At 51.4% G+C, this 16,762-nt stretch overlaps 1 protein-coding gene across 2 annotated transcripts; it reads right to left on the reverse strand.

The window, feature by feature from the left end:
- Window positions 225-14,691, reverse strand: RBFA (ribosome binding factor A (putative)). Of its 2 annotated transcripts, XM_005696939.3 has the most exons (8): window positions 14,444-14,691; window positions 11,779-11,821; window positions 9,657-9,833; window positions 9,067-9,179; window positions 6,460-6,544; window positions 3,856-3,929; window positions 2,436-2,743; window positions 225-2,192 (listed from the first exon to the last, which is right to left on the reverse strand). In XM_005696939.3, exons 1-7 carry the CDS (start codon window positions 14,566-14,568, stop codon window positions 2,482-2,484), a joined length of 879 nt encoding a protein of 292 aa, XP_005696996.1. In that variant the 5' UTR covers window positions 14,569-14,691; the 3' UTR covers window positions 225-2,192; window positions 2,436-2,481. The 2 variants fall into 2 exon arrangements, with proteins under 2 accessions (XP_005696996.1, XP_005696995.1); XM_005696938.3 differs by having other exon boundaries at window positions 225-2,743; window positions 14,444-14,689.

A 16,762-nucleotide genomic window follows, 5' to 3' on the forward strand; every position in this document is an offset into this window, starting at 1 on the left:
CTGGAAATGGAAGGACCAGTCTACACAACACAAATACCACCACCACGCCGACCGTGATGACGTTTGGTTGCTCTTCATGCAGCTCTCAGCCCACCCAGAACACGCGTCACCTACAGGGGCCTCTCCCCACTGCACTTCACCGACTCATGTCTGCAGAACCCACATCAAGCGCTTCTCATGGACCATCTGCAGAGTGGAGACAGAGGGGATTTTATGTTTGGGGCTGAGTGAAGAGACTTTATTGAACATTTCAGAGTTCCTTCCGTACATATTCTTACTTTAATAAGCTGGATCTAATAATGTCACAGTTCATGTTGAGAGGTGCTATGCATAAGTCAGTTTGAAAATGAAGACAATGCGGCAGGGACCTGCATTCTATAAAACTGGGAACCGATATGCAGAGCTAAATGAAATAGTGTAGGGTGCAAGTTTTTCCTTCAGCTACTGAAAACTCTGAGGTCTTCAAACACTGGTGAGACTACCTGCATGCACTTCAGAGGGTAAAGTCAAACACTGAATGGCTAACTCAAGAGCTGCTGCTCACACAGCAGGTTCAGCGAAGCTCCTGGTTAGACAGAGCTTAGTCTTCTAGGGAAAGTGGAGTCCAGGCTGCTGCTGCTGGGATGCTACTAGAGGAGAGTCCATGGGCACCCGGAGCTGCCATCCCCAGGGAATGTGACAGCACCTCCCTTCTGCCCTCTGCACCTGGGGCTCAGAATCGGTCCTTATACCGTACATGGCTGTTCTAGGAGGGAAGACAGCAAGATTCCTCTCACCAAGACTCAGGGCCCAGCAGCCGGAAGGCTACCAAGAGCCTTGCACTGAGACACTGCACTGAGTGTCAGCTGGGTGGGCTACAAAGGGAAGGGGTGTGTGTGTGCATGTGTGTGCTCTCACACTGAGACACTGTGCTGTGTGTGTGTCCGAGTGTATATGAGTCTGTATGAGAGTTGGGAGGACTACAAAGGGAAGGTATAGAGGTATGTGTGTGCGCGTGCATGTTCTCACACTGAGACACTGTGTTGAGTGTGTCTGAATGTGTTTGAGTGTGAGAGATGGGAGGACTACAAAGGGAAGGTGCCCTGAGGTCTAGGGAAGCTTGCTGCCATCCCGCTGGTCGTGGCCAGTTTGGGGCTGTCTCTGCTGCAGGGCAGGGCTTCCTCCCAAGGGAAGCTACAGAAGACGACACAGCTTTCCTTCAACACGAAGGCTACAGCAGCACCATGAACTTTCAGGTAGAACTGAGATGGCATTTCTCCAGCCTCCGAGGGCACGTGTGTGAGCTCTGGTTCCAGCCTGGCAAGACAAGAGCACCAGAAACACCCCAGAGGCACCCCCAGTCCTTCAAGGCGGGTGCTCCCACGTGCGCCACACCACCCGTCAGCGCAGGTCCCGTGCACATCCTCACACTGGCCAGTCCTCCTTCTGGACATCTCTGGTCTGGACAAGAGGCTGTGTGAGCACCCACCTTCCTAAGGAAACACCCACACAGGTACCCGCACCCCTCCAAGGCACCACACGCACCAGCCGCACAGCCATGTGCCCAGAGCGGGTACGCACGTGGCTGGCCGGTGTCCCAGGACACTTGCTGGCCCTCCAGCAGGGGCCGCATCCCTGCAGGGCACTGCACCTCGTCCCAGGTGCCGACAGGGAACGGAGCATCCAGGCCACACCACTGCTGCTGGGATATGGGCAACCTTCCCAAGAGATGTTATGAGAAGGGGGATCACACACCCTGAAAGCCGCGCTACAAACGTCTCTTCTGTATCTCAGCAGGAACCCTTCTCCAATCATCTGAACTGGGTTGGTAGCATTTTCAGTACTTCAAGGCTGACACTTGGTGAGTCGAGACGCCCCAAGTTTAGGACACATTCTCTGTGTCAGACTCAGATGGTTATTTCCTAACGAGGCTCATCTAACACACGCACTCTCTTTGGAAGTCACAGAACAGAATCTCACATTCAGAAGAACTCGTCAGCAACTCAGGGCCAGGACTGACATCTCCATCAAAAGGCACTAATATGGCGCTAACCTGACTGCGGAGAGGACAGCCATTTACAGTACAAGGTGAACGAAGCAGGCAAAGCAGCACCTCTGTGAACAGAGGTCACGTGTGCATCCCAGGACTCAAGTGTCCACGTGTCTGCGCGTCCAGGAAGACCAGGGGAGCACGGCAGCCACGGATCTGGGGGCTGTGGAGAAACCAGTGAGTGAGCAAACGTGCACACGTGGATCCCAAATAAGGAAGCCTGACTGCTCGACATACACCAAGAGGGCTTTACACCCTTCCCACAGGCCTCCCCTGCAACACTGCACAAAGGGTGCAGATGGCACCCACAGTGCACACGCGCCCGGAGCCAGGTCACGATCCACTGCCTCCTGGTCCTTTCTCTCCAACTCAGGTCCTGCTCTGCTTCTTGGAGCCCCACTCGTACCCTGGGGCGCACTCCTCAGGAGGCCCCTCAATCGTCCAGGGGCTTGTCACTCCCCACCCTGCAGATAGTTCTTGGGAGAGAGGTCATCGTCCACGTGGGGCTTAGCCTTCCTCCTCCTCATCTGCTTCGTCAGGTGAGCCATGTGCTCTGGCCACAGGTTGTCCATGCTCCCATGCCCTCGGTCTCTCCTCCTCTTGTACTCCAGGATCTGCTTGTTGAGTGCCTCATGGTCAATCCCACACAGGTTCAAGTGTGCAGCAGGGCCCAGGGTATCACTTGGCGAAGCAGCGTCCAGGGCCTCGGGGTCACTGGGGGAGAAGGGGAGTTGTCACACCGGGCACAAATACCACATGGCATACAAACACTCCATCAGCCCCCCGCCCACACACTGCGCCGCCACCTCTCCAGTGGGGCTGTGGAGCCAGCACAAAGCGGGCTTTGGTCCAGCGGTCTCCGGTCCAGCACTTCTTAACCAGCACTCCCGGGGCCTGTATGTGGCTCAGGCCCCCATGCTCCTGACGCAGACATTCTGGGCTGACATCAAGTGTCAATGCTTCCCACTTAAACATGGTTAGGGCACTAGGCTAGTTAAAGAGAATTATGGGGAGCTGGTCTTTAGTTACCTGATGAACCAAAAGAGAAGACAAGTCCATTCTAAGGGCAAAACCAGAGCAATCCTCTCAAAACCCCAATCTGGCCACAGCACGCCCCTCACTCTCAGACCTGGAAGGGCTCCACACCCACAGGCGCTCCACCTGCCTCGCCCAGGTCTGCTCCCCACTGAGCTGGAACTGGAGACTCACTGCCACTCGAGGCTTCTGCCCTAGCTCAGGGGTCCACATGTCGCCCTCCCACCCCCTGGCAGGCTGGCTCCTGCAGGCCCCTGAGGCCCTGACAGTGCCCAAGTGATGCGCAGATAGATGATCTAAGGACACAGGCTAGACATCCGGCGGAGCTGCTCCCTCACCTGGAATCCTCACGTCACCTTCTTAGAGGCCTACCTTGATGTTCACTGCTTCCTAGCAAAACGCAGGCTCCAAAGACACTGCCATCCACTCACAGCATTCCCCAAGCATTAGAGCAGGCCTGCTGGGAGCAGGCACTCGACATAATGCACGAGGGAACACGGAGGGTGAGCTGCAACCACCAGCACTCAGCGTCCAGGCCCCAGCACTCCCAGTGGGCCCGGAGGCCCTCCTGAGAGCCTCCCCAAGGTGCTGGGTAATCGGCCAGGCTGCCACTGTGGCCTGCCATGGGCCAACCCTGGGTTGGGCCTCAGGTCAAGACCCTAGGGCATAAACCAGGGCCCACTCCCGCTACACTGGGCTGGGAGCGGGCAGGACTGTGCAGTGGTTGTGGAAACCAGCACGTCCATAGCTGCATGTGCCCACATCAGAGATACACGTCCACATGTTACCACCTGAAGTCATTTTGCACAAAGTCTTCTTTTTCACCCCGGGGTCCAAAATCAGCAATTGCCAGCAGCCGATCAATCTGAAACGGAACAGACAATGGGTTACTGAAGAGCTGTGCTTCTCCACTGCCTGTGCCCGAGTGGGGTGCCAGCGGACTGCAAGCGTCAGGCCGCCCAGAGCCACAGCCACCTCAGGGCCCGGCTGCGTGACAGGGCTCCCTCCCTGACGTTGCCCATGCCTGCAATCTTAGTTACACTTGTTCTGATAATGAACCGAGTCTTCTCAAAAGACTGTACTTAAAGCATGTAAATGTTAGTCAAATTTACAAAGGAACCAGTTAAATATTAGTTGAATTACTGACACTGATTTCTAATGAGGTTTTGTAAAATGCTTCAATTTTGCCACAGAATTTGCATGAGGCAAACGTGGCTATGTGGGAGTCACAAAGCCCGGCATTTGACTCTAGCCCTGCGCGGTGTGTGGGGCCAAGGCTGGAGATGTACTCTGCTCCTCAGCAGGGCCCAGCGAGGGCCCCCACCTTCACCTGCCTGCTCTGATGCCGCCAGGTACTCCCACCCGGGCTGGGCACTGAGGCCTGACCTCCCAATTCAGTGCGAGCCCAGCCAGCCTGACCCACAACGGGGTCCCAACATCCATGTGAAGTCATCACCAACAAGTGACGCTATTAAAACCACAAGGTGAGAAGAGGCAGAACCGGCCACCAGTCCACAGAAAACCCGGGAACAGGATGATGATGCTACCTCGAGGACAAATGGGCCTCCTCTAGTTAAAACTGGGAGTTAACTCACATTCCTGATAGCCAATGGTGCTGAGCACCTGAGTGTGCACACTGGTACTACCGCCAGTAATGAGCACCCCTGAGTGTGAGCACTGGCAGGACCACCAGTGTGGAGCACCCCCGAGAGTTAGCACTAGTAGTACCACTGGTGCTGAGCACCCCCGAGTGTGCCCACTGGCAGGACCACCAGTGCTGGGCAACCCTGAGTGTGCTCACTGGCAGTACCAGTAGTTTTGCTGAACCACCTAGATTTCAGTTTGGACACAGCTGATTACCCGGCCTCTTTCAAACATCCAGACCTGTGACCTGAAGACTGCATTCTATCCTGAGAACGCAAAGTAAGCTGTTCAAACTGCAGCAGTAGCAACTACTTGCAACTTTTGTTGCAACCAATATTAGAAATAAACTGACTGACAGAAGACTCCAAGTTTCAGAGTTCAGAGTTTCCAGAACTAATTTCAAATTTCTGTGCCTATCCAAGCTGCTTACCAATGGATGATTTTAAATCTTAAAAATGTACAGAGTCTGAAAAACTCTGCTCTGACCTAGCCAGGGGAAGCAATGACCATGCCCTTGACGGTCACCTGCCCAAAGCAGAAACCCACTCTGGTCCAGCCTTTACTCCTAACTACAGTGAGACAGAGTGCAGGGCAATGCGGCCAGCCACGGCCTGACCTTCCCTTGATGGCTCCACGTGCAGGACCCGCCATCACCATGTGGCTCGTGTCCGACCCTTCAGCACTTCCCTTGAGCATGTGTGGTAGAACAGACAGGCATGAAGTGGACAAAGGCCCCCCTAGAGACACACAGCATACAGGTGGGAGCATATACCCTCCCTCCAGTGACTTTTCTGGAAAGTAACCTACACAGCCAGGGAGCACCTTGCAACTATGAAATCTTCCTCCACAGAGAGTGAGACGAGTCACAGTTCAGTGAGAGCAGGGAGCCCACCCTCCGGGACAGGCTGGGCTCCTCCCACAGCCCTGCATGGGGACTCCTGCTGGGGTCTGCACACCACAGCCGAAACCCCACCTGGGCTGACAAGCGGCTCTGCATCTTCAGTCCTGCTCCCCTTCTAGCGAGGAAACCACACACCCACGAGGCTATTATCCAAATAATGTTTCCACTATAGGTTGTATGATGAGAAATGAGACAGCAGTGTACAACTGGATCTTTGTCCTCTATGGACCTATGCACTACCTAGTCTTACACTGAACACGCCACCGAATCCTCCTGCAGCACTGCAGGCTTCTTCAGTGAACCTGTGAAGGTGTAAGACACCTCAATAACCCAGGAACTACCACCAGATGGAAACTGCATGTACATTGACAGGTTTTTAACCTCTAAAACCTGTACTTAAAACAAGGAAAACAACTATGAAACAATGACAGTTCCAGGACAGAATGTAAGTGTGTCAGCCTTGATGGTGTAAAGTAACCACAGACAGACTGAAACCCAGGGAAACGAGAGGAGGCGGCACACTCAGTGGGCAGCTCTGACTGTGTCACGTTTATGAACCGAGAGACAGGGTTGCAGTTTTTGAGTGTGATACTCAAACTACAACTATGGGGTTGTAGTTTTGACAGTGATACCGACGAGCATCAAAAAATTAAAGCTATGCAATGTGGCTTCCTCTGGGGAACCAGGCTGAGGACAGGGGCACAGGAGCCCTACTTTTCATTTGTACCTTTCCAAATATTACCTTTTAAAATCTGTACACAGTATTCTTTTGAATATTTAAAACTTCAACGTAAAGCTTTACGCATACAAAAGTTGACACAGTAAAGAGGCAATTATGTAAAAGCCTTACCTCCATCACAGCTGCGTATTTCTTGTCCTGAACAAACACTATGGGCGGCACATTCCGCAGGGTCTGCTGGGACATCAGAAGATGCCTGGAGAGAAAATATGGTCTGAGCAGCTGAGGTGACATCCGGCGGAGGGGTGCCAGAAATAGAAATGTCATCCCACAAAGAGGTGAGACGTGAGTTTTGTTCATCACAGTATTCAAAGATGAAGTCTTCCTTAGCCAACCTCCACATTTCAACAGGGGTATAAAACTTGGGATGGCCTGCCGGGCATCACCGCCAGCTTCCTGTCCCTCCATTCACGCCACCAGCAGCAGCGCCACAGAAGGGTGGCCGCCAGCCCCCCACCACCAGATGCCAGACACAAAAAACACTGCTGGGACATGCAAGCACAGCTGCTCAGCGACAGAGCTGGCACCCAGTCACGCGGAGACCTTTACACTGAAGCCTGGCGGTCCAAAGAGGTGGGAAACGTTCTGTTCAACTGACTTTTCTGATTGCTGCTGCTGCTGAGTCATTTCAGTGATCTCTGACTGTGTGCGACCCCATGGACTGTAGCCCACCAGGGATTCGCTCTGTCCATGGGATTCTCCAGGCAAGAACACTGGAGTGGGTTGCCATGCTCTCCTCCAAGGGATCTTCCCGACTCAGGGATCGAACCCGTGTCTCCTGCACTGCAGGTGATTCTTTACCACTGAGCCACCAAGGAAGCCCCACTTTTCTGATTACCTAAAAGCTAATCAGAAAACGATGCTGTTATCTCAACACTTGTTGGAACTCTCATTTTCTTGTTTCTGTGAAATGTAAAAACTGAGAGTGACTGACCACTCTTTGATGCCCGGCTTCAGAGACCACGACACTGCGAGGGATGCAGAGCGGCTGACGCAAGAACACCAGACCCGCAGGACCCTGCTCGCAGCATCTACCCCCTCGCCTTCTAGAAAGGAAGCATGGGGCTTCCCTGAGGTCCAGGGGTCAAGAACCCTGGTCCAGGAAGAGCCCACACCCGTGGGGCAACTAAGCCCGTGAGCCCCAACTATGCAGCCTGTGCTCCGGAGCCCGTGCTCTGCGACGAGAGAGTTGCCCCCGCTCCCCACGGCTGGAGAAAGCCCGTGTGCAGCATCGAAGACCCAGAGCAGCCAAAAATAAATAAAACTTTACGCAGAAAATTGAAAGCCTGCCGTTCAGTGGAGGCAGGAGGCCCAGGGAGAAAGGAGAGAAGCATGGAGAAAGCCCAGTTCTGAGGTTTGCCACGTTTTAAAGACTGAGGAGAAAACTGAGTAACTTTTTTCCTACCACCCAGCTCAGTGGTTCTCACAATTTTTGGTCTCAGAACCCCCTTTATACTCTTAACAATTACTGAGGACACCAAAGACCTTTTGTTTATGTGGGTTACATTAATCAATACTTAACACATTAGAAAGTGAAGCTGAAAAATGTAAAAATATGTATTCATTAATTCATTTAAAGTAACAGCTGTATTTTAAATGAGATTAAAAAGAGTGACACTGCTTACATGGTTTCAAATTTTTTTGAAACCCAGCATAATGGAAGCCAGCTAGATTCTCACCTCTGTATCTGCATTCAATCTGTCCTACTCTTTTGCTTAAAAAAGAGGGAAATGTAAGCTCACGGATCAGAAACTGAAAAAGGAAGAGTATGTGAACAGCCCTTCAGAAAGGTGTCGATGTTCTCTGATGCTACACAGAATCTCAACAAAAGTAGTTTATTTAAGGCTGCAATGTGGAATCTGAAACCAGATGGATGGACAAGTCACTCTCTGTACATTAAAATCCTGTGATCCTCTTGCCCTCTGAATTGACCTTTCCCCATTGTTGATTCTGTAACATCATACAATGGTATTTTTCAGAATGATGATGCACTTTACAATAGATCGTCTCCAGTCTCATCAAAAGGGTCTCATAAACTGCAAAGCTGTCAAATTCACGGTAGTGGGTACAGGCTTTCTAAAATTCTCATTTTCACTGAAAGCTTGCATGTTATCACTGGTCAAACATGGTCAGTTGTTTTCTTGAAGTGACAGGTTCACTTTACTCACTTTGGAGAAAACGTCTGTCAAATTCCTACATCTTAATAACCATAGTTGGTTCACTTGTTCTTCCAAGTGAAAAATGTATATTCCGGGGTCACAATCGGCAACCACAATATTTTTCCAAGACAACCACCAGGACTTCATACTTTCCACCACAGATACTAAAAAGATGTGCTGAAAGTCAGATTTAATAAAGGGAGTAACTTCTGCTTATTCACCAAGGGTATTCTTAATGAAGCTGGCAGCTGATTACCGTGAGCACATGCTGACGCCACAGTGACGACCAGGACATCCTCAGTGCAAATGTCCACACAGCGAGAAAGGAAAACCACACCTCACCATGAAAACAGCTCTAACCTCATGAACATCCCCCCACAAAGGACCTCAGGGGTCCCTGGGGAACCAGGCCCCACTTAGAGAACCACTGACCTGGCTTGGGGCTTGCATGAAGATGTGAATTCTGCTCTGAAATTCAAGAAAACACTTCCCAAATTTTCCTTAAAAGCAAAAGTGGTGAACACACCAGCCGGCAGGCAGGGTCAGGCAGACGGCTCACCTCATGTGCGCAGCACTCCTCCGCAGGACGGCCTCCGTGTGTGCGTTCTGAGTCTCAGAGAGGGAGGCCCTCCAGAAGACACGGCAGGCAGAGAAGTCTGAAGTCAGAGAGACCTGAGCCCCCCACCCCCGCCCCAAATCACTGTCAGTTCACCTGGGCTCTCGTGGACACAGGGGGTCAGGAGATAGGCACTAACCCAAGGGCAGTCCTGGCTTCGCCCTCAGCACCAGCACCCAGCGCCAGGGCCCCAGGCCCCTGCCGCCCCCCGCGCCCTGACCTGACTCCAGCCCCCGCCCCACCCCAGAAGCGCCTCAGTGCCCTCTGCCCTCCCTGGGTGAACCCACTCCACCCTGAGGGTGAAGCCGGCAGGAGCCAGCTCCCCGTCCTTACCCCGAGGGGAAGGCACACGGGCCACCACTCATCTGACCCAGGTCTTCCTCTGATGACCCGCCTCACCCCGGGCAGAGCACCAGGTGCTGTCTGCGCCTGACCCCACGCCTTCCTCCCGACACCTCAAAGCGCACACCGAGCCTCCCTCCTGCCTCTCCCAAGCACGAGGCGCCTGCCGGGGTGTGAAGTCCCGTGGCTACCTTGCAGACCTCCACGTTCAGGTCGCACAACTCCTGGCTCACTTCAGGGGTGCACAGCAAGTCTGTGAGCGCTTTGTAGAGGAGGCCGTTCAGGGCCCGCAGGCGCACCTGGTCTTCCTTCCGGGTTCTCCGAGAGGTGCTCTTCGTCAGGAACTCCAACTGGGAGGACTTGTGGGTCTGCATCAAGAAGAAATGCCAACATTACAGAGAGGCCAACATGACACCTGTACGCGAACCTTACTGACAACAAGGGTCACCTTCAGCCACCTTAGCTTTCATGAGGATATACTTCATTTTACAGACCTGGACCCGTCTAGATTTTACCTAGCATCCCTTCAAAATTAAAAGTATGGCCAAGTACATATATTTTTCCAAAAATATTCTCAGTGAAATATAATCCACATACCATAAAATTCTCCCTCTTAACAAGTACAATTCAGTGGTTTCCAGTATCAGTTCAGTTGCTCAGTTGTGTCCAACTCTGCAACCCCCATGGACTGTAGCACGCCAAGCTTCCCTGTCCACTACCAACTCCTCAAGCTTACTCAAACATCGAGTCAGTGATGCCATCCAACCACCTCATCCTCTTGTCCCCTTCTCCTCCTGCCTTCAGTCTTTCCCAGCATCAGGGTCTTTTCCAAAGAGTCAGTTCTTCACATCACATGGCCAAAGTATGGGAGCGCCAGCTTCAGTCCTTTCAATTAATACTTAGGACTGATTTCCTTTAGGATGGACTGGTTTAATCTCCTTGCAGTCCAAGGGACTCTCAAAGCGTCTTCTCCAACACCACAGTTCAAAAGCATCAATTCTTCACCCCTCAGCTTTCTTTATAGTCCAACTCTCACATCCATACATGACTACTGGAAAAACCATAGCTTTGACTAGACGGACCTTTGTCGGCAAAGTAATGTCTCTGCTTTTTAATATGCTGTCTAGGTTTATCATAGCTTTTCTTCCAAGGAGTAAGCGTCCTTTAATTTCACGGCTGCAGTCACCATCTGCAGTGATTTTGGAGCACAAGAAAATAAAGTCTGCCACTGTTTCCTTTGTTTCCCCATTTATTTGCCATAAAGCGATGGGACCAGCTGCCGTGATCTTTTTTTGAATGCTGAGTTTTAAGCCAGCTTTTTCACTCTCCTCTTTCAGTTTCATCAAGAGCCTCTTTAGTTCCTTTTTGCTTCCTGCCATAAGGGTGGTTTCATCTGCATATCTGAGGTTATTGATATTTCTCCCGGAAATCCTGATTCCAGCTTGTGCTTCATCCAGCGTGGCATTTCACATGATGTACTCTGCATGTAAATTAAATAAGCAGGGTGACAATATACAGCCTTGATGTACTCCTTTCCCAATTTGGAACCAGTTTGTTATCCCATGTCCAGTTCTAACTGCTGCTTCTTGACATGCACGCAGATTTCTCAGGAAGGAGGTAAGGTGGTCCCATTTCTAAGAATTTTCACAGTTTGTTGTGATCCACACAGCCAAAGGCTTTAGTGTATTCAGTGAAGCAGTAGGTTTCTAGTATACAGTGTATTTTTTTCTAAAAGGGACCATTCGTTACATACACTTCCAGGATACACATACAATGTATTTCAGAGATACTGCAGGCTCCTTCCAGACTATTACAATAAAGCAGATATCACAATACAGTGAGTCACACAATTTTTCTGGATTCCTGATGCATATAAGTTATGTCTGCACTACAGTGTAGTCTATTAAGTGTGCAGTAACAATATATCTAAAGAAAACATACATGCCTTAAACTGAAAACACTTCATTGCTAAAACATGCTGACACTGACCTGCCAAAGCAGGGATACCACAGACCTCAGTCCATAAAAAACACAGTAACAAACGCAACACAAGGAGTGCCTGCATACCTACACATATCTGTGTTACACACACACAACCTGAATGGATGTCACCATGTTAGAATCTGATAACAGATACGACATTCTGGAAAACCGTGCTGTAATTTTTTTAAAGGTCAAATCCCCACGTTAGCAGTGATGCAGGCTCACCCCTCCAGTACTGATGCAGACGGACCACAAGCTGGAGTGCTGCCCAAGGCAGGGCCTCCTGCCCTCTGAGATACCAAAATGCTCGTCACTGCTCCTCCTACTTACCAAGTGAGAGCCCAGGGAAGGACCTTCATACCAGAACTTCTTCCTGTGGGAGAAAGTGAGAACTCTTCTGGATACAATGGCAAATTGGGTAAGAAAGAGTTACAAATGCTAACCGTAGGTTATGATATCATCGCTGTTTCTAAAGGGCTAAGCCTGAACATACACATTAAGTTCCTGGGGTTCTAAAAGATTTAGATATCCACCTGACAGCAGCATGGGTTTTTGGGGAGAGACAGGAGGCAGTTTTAATTCAGCTCAAAGTTTTACCTAAAGTCTACTTCTAGTCCCAAAGATGGAGAGAGGGGATCTTAAAAACACACCTACCACATGCAAGACAGCACTGTCCTACTCAACAAAGCTGCTGCCTGGGACCTGGTTAACAACTGACACGGTCACACATCGACAGCTAGGTCAGCAGAGGGCAAATGGGAGAGCCAGGCTCCTGACTGCTGCAGACAAGCAAGGGAAGGGGGTGAGGACCATCTGGGCACCAGCAGATTAGAGATGGAGGTCAGCAGGAACTCAAGTTCCACTACTTACAGCTACAGGTGGTGACATGGAGAAACATTTATAGATAAGCATATACCCTTGGCTTAACCTGAACACATATTGTTTTCACTTTGTCAGCTGAAAGGGTATAAAAGACAAATACCCCAGGAGCAATGACATACTCAGCTCCAGATCATGGTTCTGATGCCAGTGTCCAGTGAAGGAACCAGACAGAGCTCCTTGGAGAAGTGGCTGGTTCTAGCACTGAGGCATTCTGTGGCGCCATAAAGTAAAGAAGTGCTAATAAATTTCTTTAAATGTAAAAACTACTTCAAGGGTTTCCCTGGTGGTCTACTGGCTAAGAATCTGCTTGCCAACACAGGGGACACGGGTTTGATCCCCGATTCTGGAAGATCCCACATGCCACAGAGCAACTAAGCTACTGAGCCCACACATCCTAGAGCCTGCAATGAGAAGCTGCTCACCGCAGCTAGAGAGTAGCCCCCTCTCCCCACAACTAGAGAAAGCCTGCAGGCAGCAACAAAGACCTAGTACAACCAATAAATAAATAAAATAAAATACATAAAAACTACTTCAAAACCCCTAACAATGAGGCATGTCAAAGGAACATAGGCGCCACCTTAAAGAGCTACCAATGGTCCAAAGCTGGAACAACTGGAGCAAAAGTAGTAATGGGTTCTAAGCCATGGGTGCATACTGATAGGAATTAACAAATGGACTAAAAGAGACACACGTTCCATCAAAAGTCTCAATAATTCATGAACCTAACTCACACTACTCCTTAGGTGTTGAGCGGCATACAGTAACTTTCCTGCAAAGACAACAGTATGGAATCAGAGCAGGGGAGGTAACTTTACAGTGGATAAACTTTGACAGACACAAAGGACCCCAGTCAATGATCAAGACCAACATGAACAGAGATAAACCATGTTGATATCATGTATGCGTTCATATGTGTAATGATGTGATGAAACCGTCACTTTACATGTATCGTCTTCCCCCCAAACCAAAACCCCAGTATAATCAAGAGAAAAACATCACACCAGTACCAACAGAGAGGCATTCTACAAATATCTAACCAGTGCTCCTCAAACTGTGGAGGTCATCAAGCACCAACAGTTGGAGAAACTAACACTGTGAAGAGGAATCTAAAAAGATTTCCCTGGATAGGATACTGGAACAGAAAAAGGACAGGGGAAAAGGAAGGAAAGGTGCATAAAGCTCAGACTTTAGTTAATAATAATGAATCAGTGCTGGTTCATCCATTGTAACACATGTGCCACACCAACATAAAAGACTAATACAGGGGAAACTGTACTCATATGGGAACTCTACTCATCTTTGCCAATCTAAAACTTCTTAAAAACAAAACATATACATATACATATATACACTTACACACATCTACAATAGAATCAAAATGATATGGAAATTAACAATAATTTATTATACTTATCTCTTATACAACGCAAACTATCCTGATTTTTTTTTTATTCTTCAAAAAATGCTCACAGAGAAAGCATTAATGTCGAAAGGCAATTTTTACGTATTTTTCTTATTTCCCTATGATGAAACCACTCTCCCGACAAAAAGCTTCTGATAGTAAGAATCACCCTCGGTGTCTGTAGGGAACTGGTTCTAAGACCCCACAAACACCAAAATTCGAGGATGCCCAACGCGTTGCGTTTGCTCACAAACTCCGCGCATCCTCCTGGACACACTAAGTCATCGCTAGGTTACTTACCATACCTAATCCCATGTAAATGCTACCAAAACAGTCGCCAGCAAGGCAAGCTCAGGTTGTGTTTTTTAAAACTTCGTGGAATTTCTTCTGAATAGTTTCAATCCAAGGTTGGTTGAATCCGAGGATTTGGAACCTCGGACCCACGGTGGAAGGTAAACATCACTTTGCTTTAAAAGCTCACTTTGCTTTTAACAGACCTAAAATCATCACAACTGTATCAAAGTAAAGAAAAAAGGCAGGGAGGAAAAACTGCAAACGGCAGCCGTGACGGGTGGCTTTCACACGCGGAGACTGCGCTCAGACTTGGCTGCGCGCTCGGGCGCCTACTAGCGCCCAGGCGGAGGCCTCACCCTTGAGGAACCCCATCGGGGCCACCGCCCCAACGCCCTCCACCCAACTCGGGAACATTACTTGGTTTTCGAAGCAAATTTCTTGAGCAGGTTCTTGCCACAGGACACAGGCGAGCTGTGCAGACCTCGAGCACCGCTCAGGAGCCCCAAGTAGAGCCCCGGCCGCCCCCTGAGAGCAGCCCACATGTTTGCTCAGCGACTACGGACAAATGGCGACGCAAGGCGGGGCGATAGTGACGAGCAGGCGTGGGGCGGGGCAAAGCCAGACGGGGCGACCTTTCCGGTGAGATGCGGGCAGGAAGACAAACGCGGCGGGGTTGTGACCAAGACGTGGGCGGGGCAACGTTGCCAAGGAGACGTAGAGCGGAGAGAAGAGAGGCGGGGCGAAGTGTGGGGCGGAGCTACGCTTGCGCGGCGTCGGCCGGGTGACGTTGCCAAGGAGACGTAAAGCTGAGCGACGCTGAGCGGTTCGGTGTGCGGGGTAGGATACTTTGACAGGGGCGTGGGTGTGGGCGGTGTACCGTTGCCAAGGAGACGGGGCGAGGAGCTCTCGGGCGGAGCGAAATATAGGCGGGGCTATACTGACGAGGAGTCGGCGGGGCGTCGTTGCCAAGGAGGCGTGGAGCAGAGAGAGACGCGGTGCAACGTGTGGGGAGGGGCTACGCTGACGTGTTTGGCGTGGGCGGGGAGACGTTGCCAAGGCGACACTCAGGCGAGCAACGCTGGGCAGGGCGATGTGTGGGGTGGGACACGTTGACAGACGTGTGTGTGGGCGGGACAACATTACCAAGGAGACACTCAGGCAAGAAACGCTGGACGCTGTGACGTTAACTGTGACGTGTCGTGGGGCGAAATTGACGGGGAGACGTGGGGCGGGGCGAAGCGAGAAGGGGCGATGTATGCTGCTAAGTCACTTCAGTCGTGTCCGACTCTGTGTGACCCCATAGACGGCAGCCCACCAGGCTCCCCTGTCCGTGGGATTCTCCAGGCAAGAACACAGGAGTGGGTTGCCATTTCCTTCTCCAATGCATGAAAGTGAAAAGTGAAAGGGAAGTCGCTCAGTCATGTCCGACTCTTCGCGACCCCATGGACCGCAGCCTACCAGGCTCCTCCGTCCATGGGGTTTTCCAGGCAAGAGTACTGGAGTGGGGTGGGCATGTGTGTGGGGGCGGGGCAATATTACCAAGGAGACACTCTGGCAAGGGACACTGGACGCGGTGACGTTAACTGTGACGTGTCGGGGAGTGAAATTGACGGGGAGACGTGGGGCGGGGCGAAGCGAGACGGGGCGATGTATAGGGCGGGGCTATATAGACTAGGGCGTGGCTGGCCGACGTTGCCAAGGAGACGTGGAGCGTTGCCACTCGGGGCGGAGCGACGTAAGGCCTTGAGGCGACGTGGGGGCTGGAAGACGCGTTAGGGGAACCCGTGAAGCGGCTCTGGGCCAAGTGCTGGGCATGCTGGGAGTCGCCGGGAGACTGTGGGCGGGGCGAAAGGGCGCGGCGGTGTCTGGGGACAAATAGACGGGCCCTGAGGCGGCCGAGCGGAGGCGCGTGCGGGGAGGGGTGGGACTGCGAGCGAGCAGGGGTGTGCGTACACGTGTCGTTAGGGAAGTGGGCCGGGCCGCGACGGATAGAGGACCGTGCACCGTAGGCTGGGCGGGGCGCCCGTGGGTGGGGCCAGATATCAAGGTGCGGAGCGGAGCGCCACGACGTAACCTGAGGCGCGGGGGCGGGACTTCAGGATGTGCTGGGTGCTGGCGAGCCACGAAGCCGCCGGTCTTCCAACGAGTGCCGCGTTAGCTGGGCTTTGCTGCTGGGGAAGCGCGCAAAACACCCGGAGGCGGAGACTGCAGAGCGAGGAATACTTTATGCACACGCACGGAGCTAACAGAGACGGGGTACAGAACATCAAATGCGAAGCAGGGAAGTAAGGTCCGTCCTCACTAGGTGATTTAAATGAAAACCCGGCGTCCTGGAGCAGAGCTCCTGCTGCTGGCACAACTAGGAAGGATTAAGTTCCTTCCTCTCTATGCTAATTCGTTTGCTCACTTCCTGTGACACCTGCTCGTCAGTCTAAGTGGAGGAGAAAAACAGCTTCCAAACTGCTGCAGAAAGGAGGCATCCTCACCCCAGACCCCTCTTCGAGGTCACCCCTGGTAATTCCGCTCTAGGCACTCTCCCCCCGCTCCTTTGCTCCCGCTCAGCACAGACCTCCTGGCACTGCATGGTCTTCTCCCCCACTAGTAAGTAAACCCTTGAGTGGGAACTTGGCACATAGATGGTGCCCAATTATCCTTGTTGTTTTTTTGAATGATTAAAACAATAGTGATTAGACTGTCAGGGAAGACTATGTAATCCAATCAACTTACCAGAATTTA

Source organism: Capra hircus, chromosome 24 (genome assembly GCF_001704415.2).
Source record: "Capra hircus breed San Clemente chromosome 24, ASM170441v1, whole genome shotgun sequence".
In the NCBI taxonomy this organism is placed as follows: Eukaryota; Metazoa; Chordata; class Mammalia; order Artiodactyla; family Bovidae; genus Capra; species Capra hircus.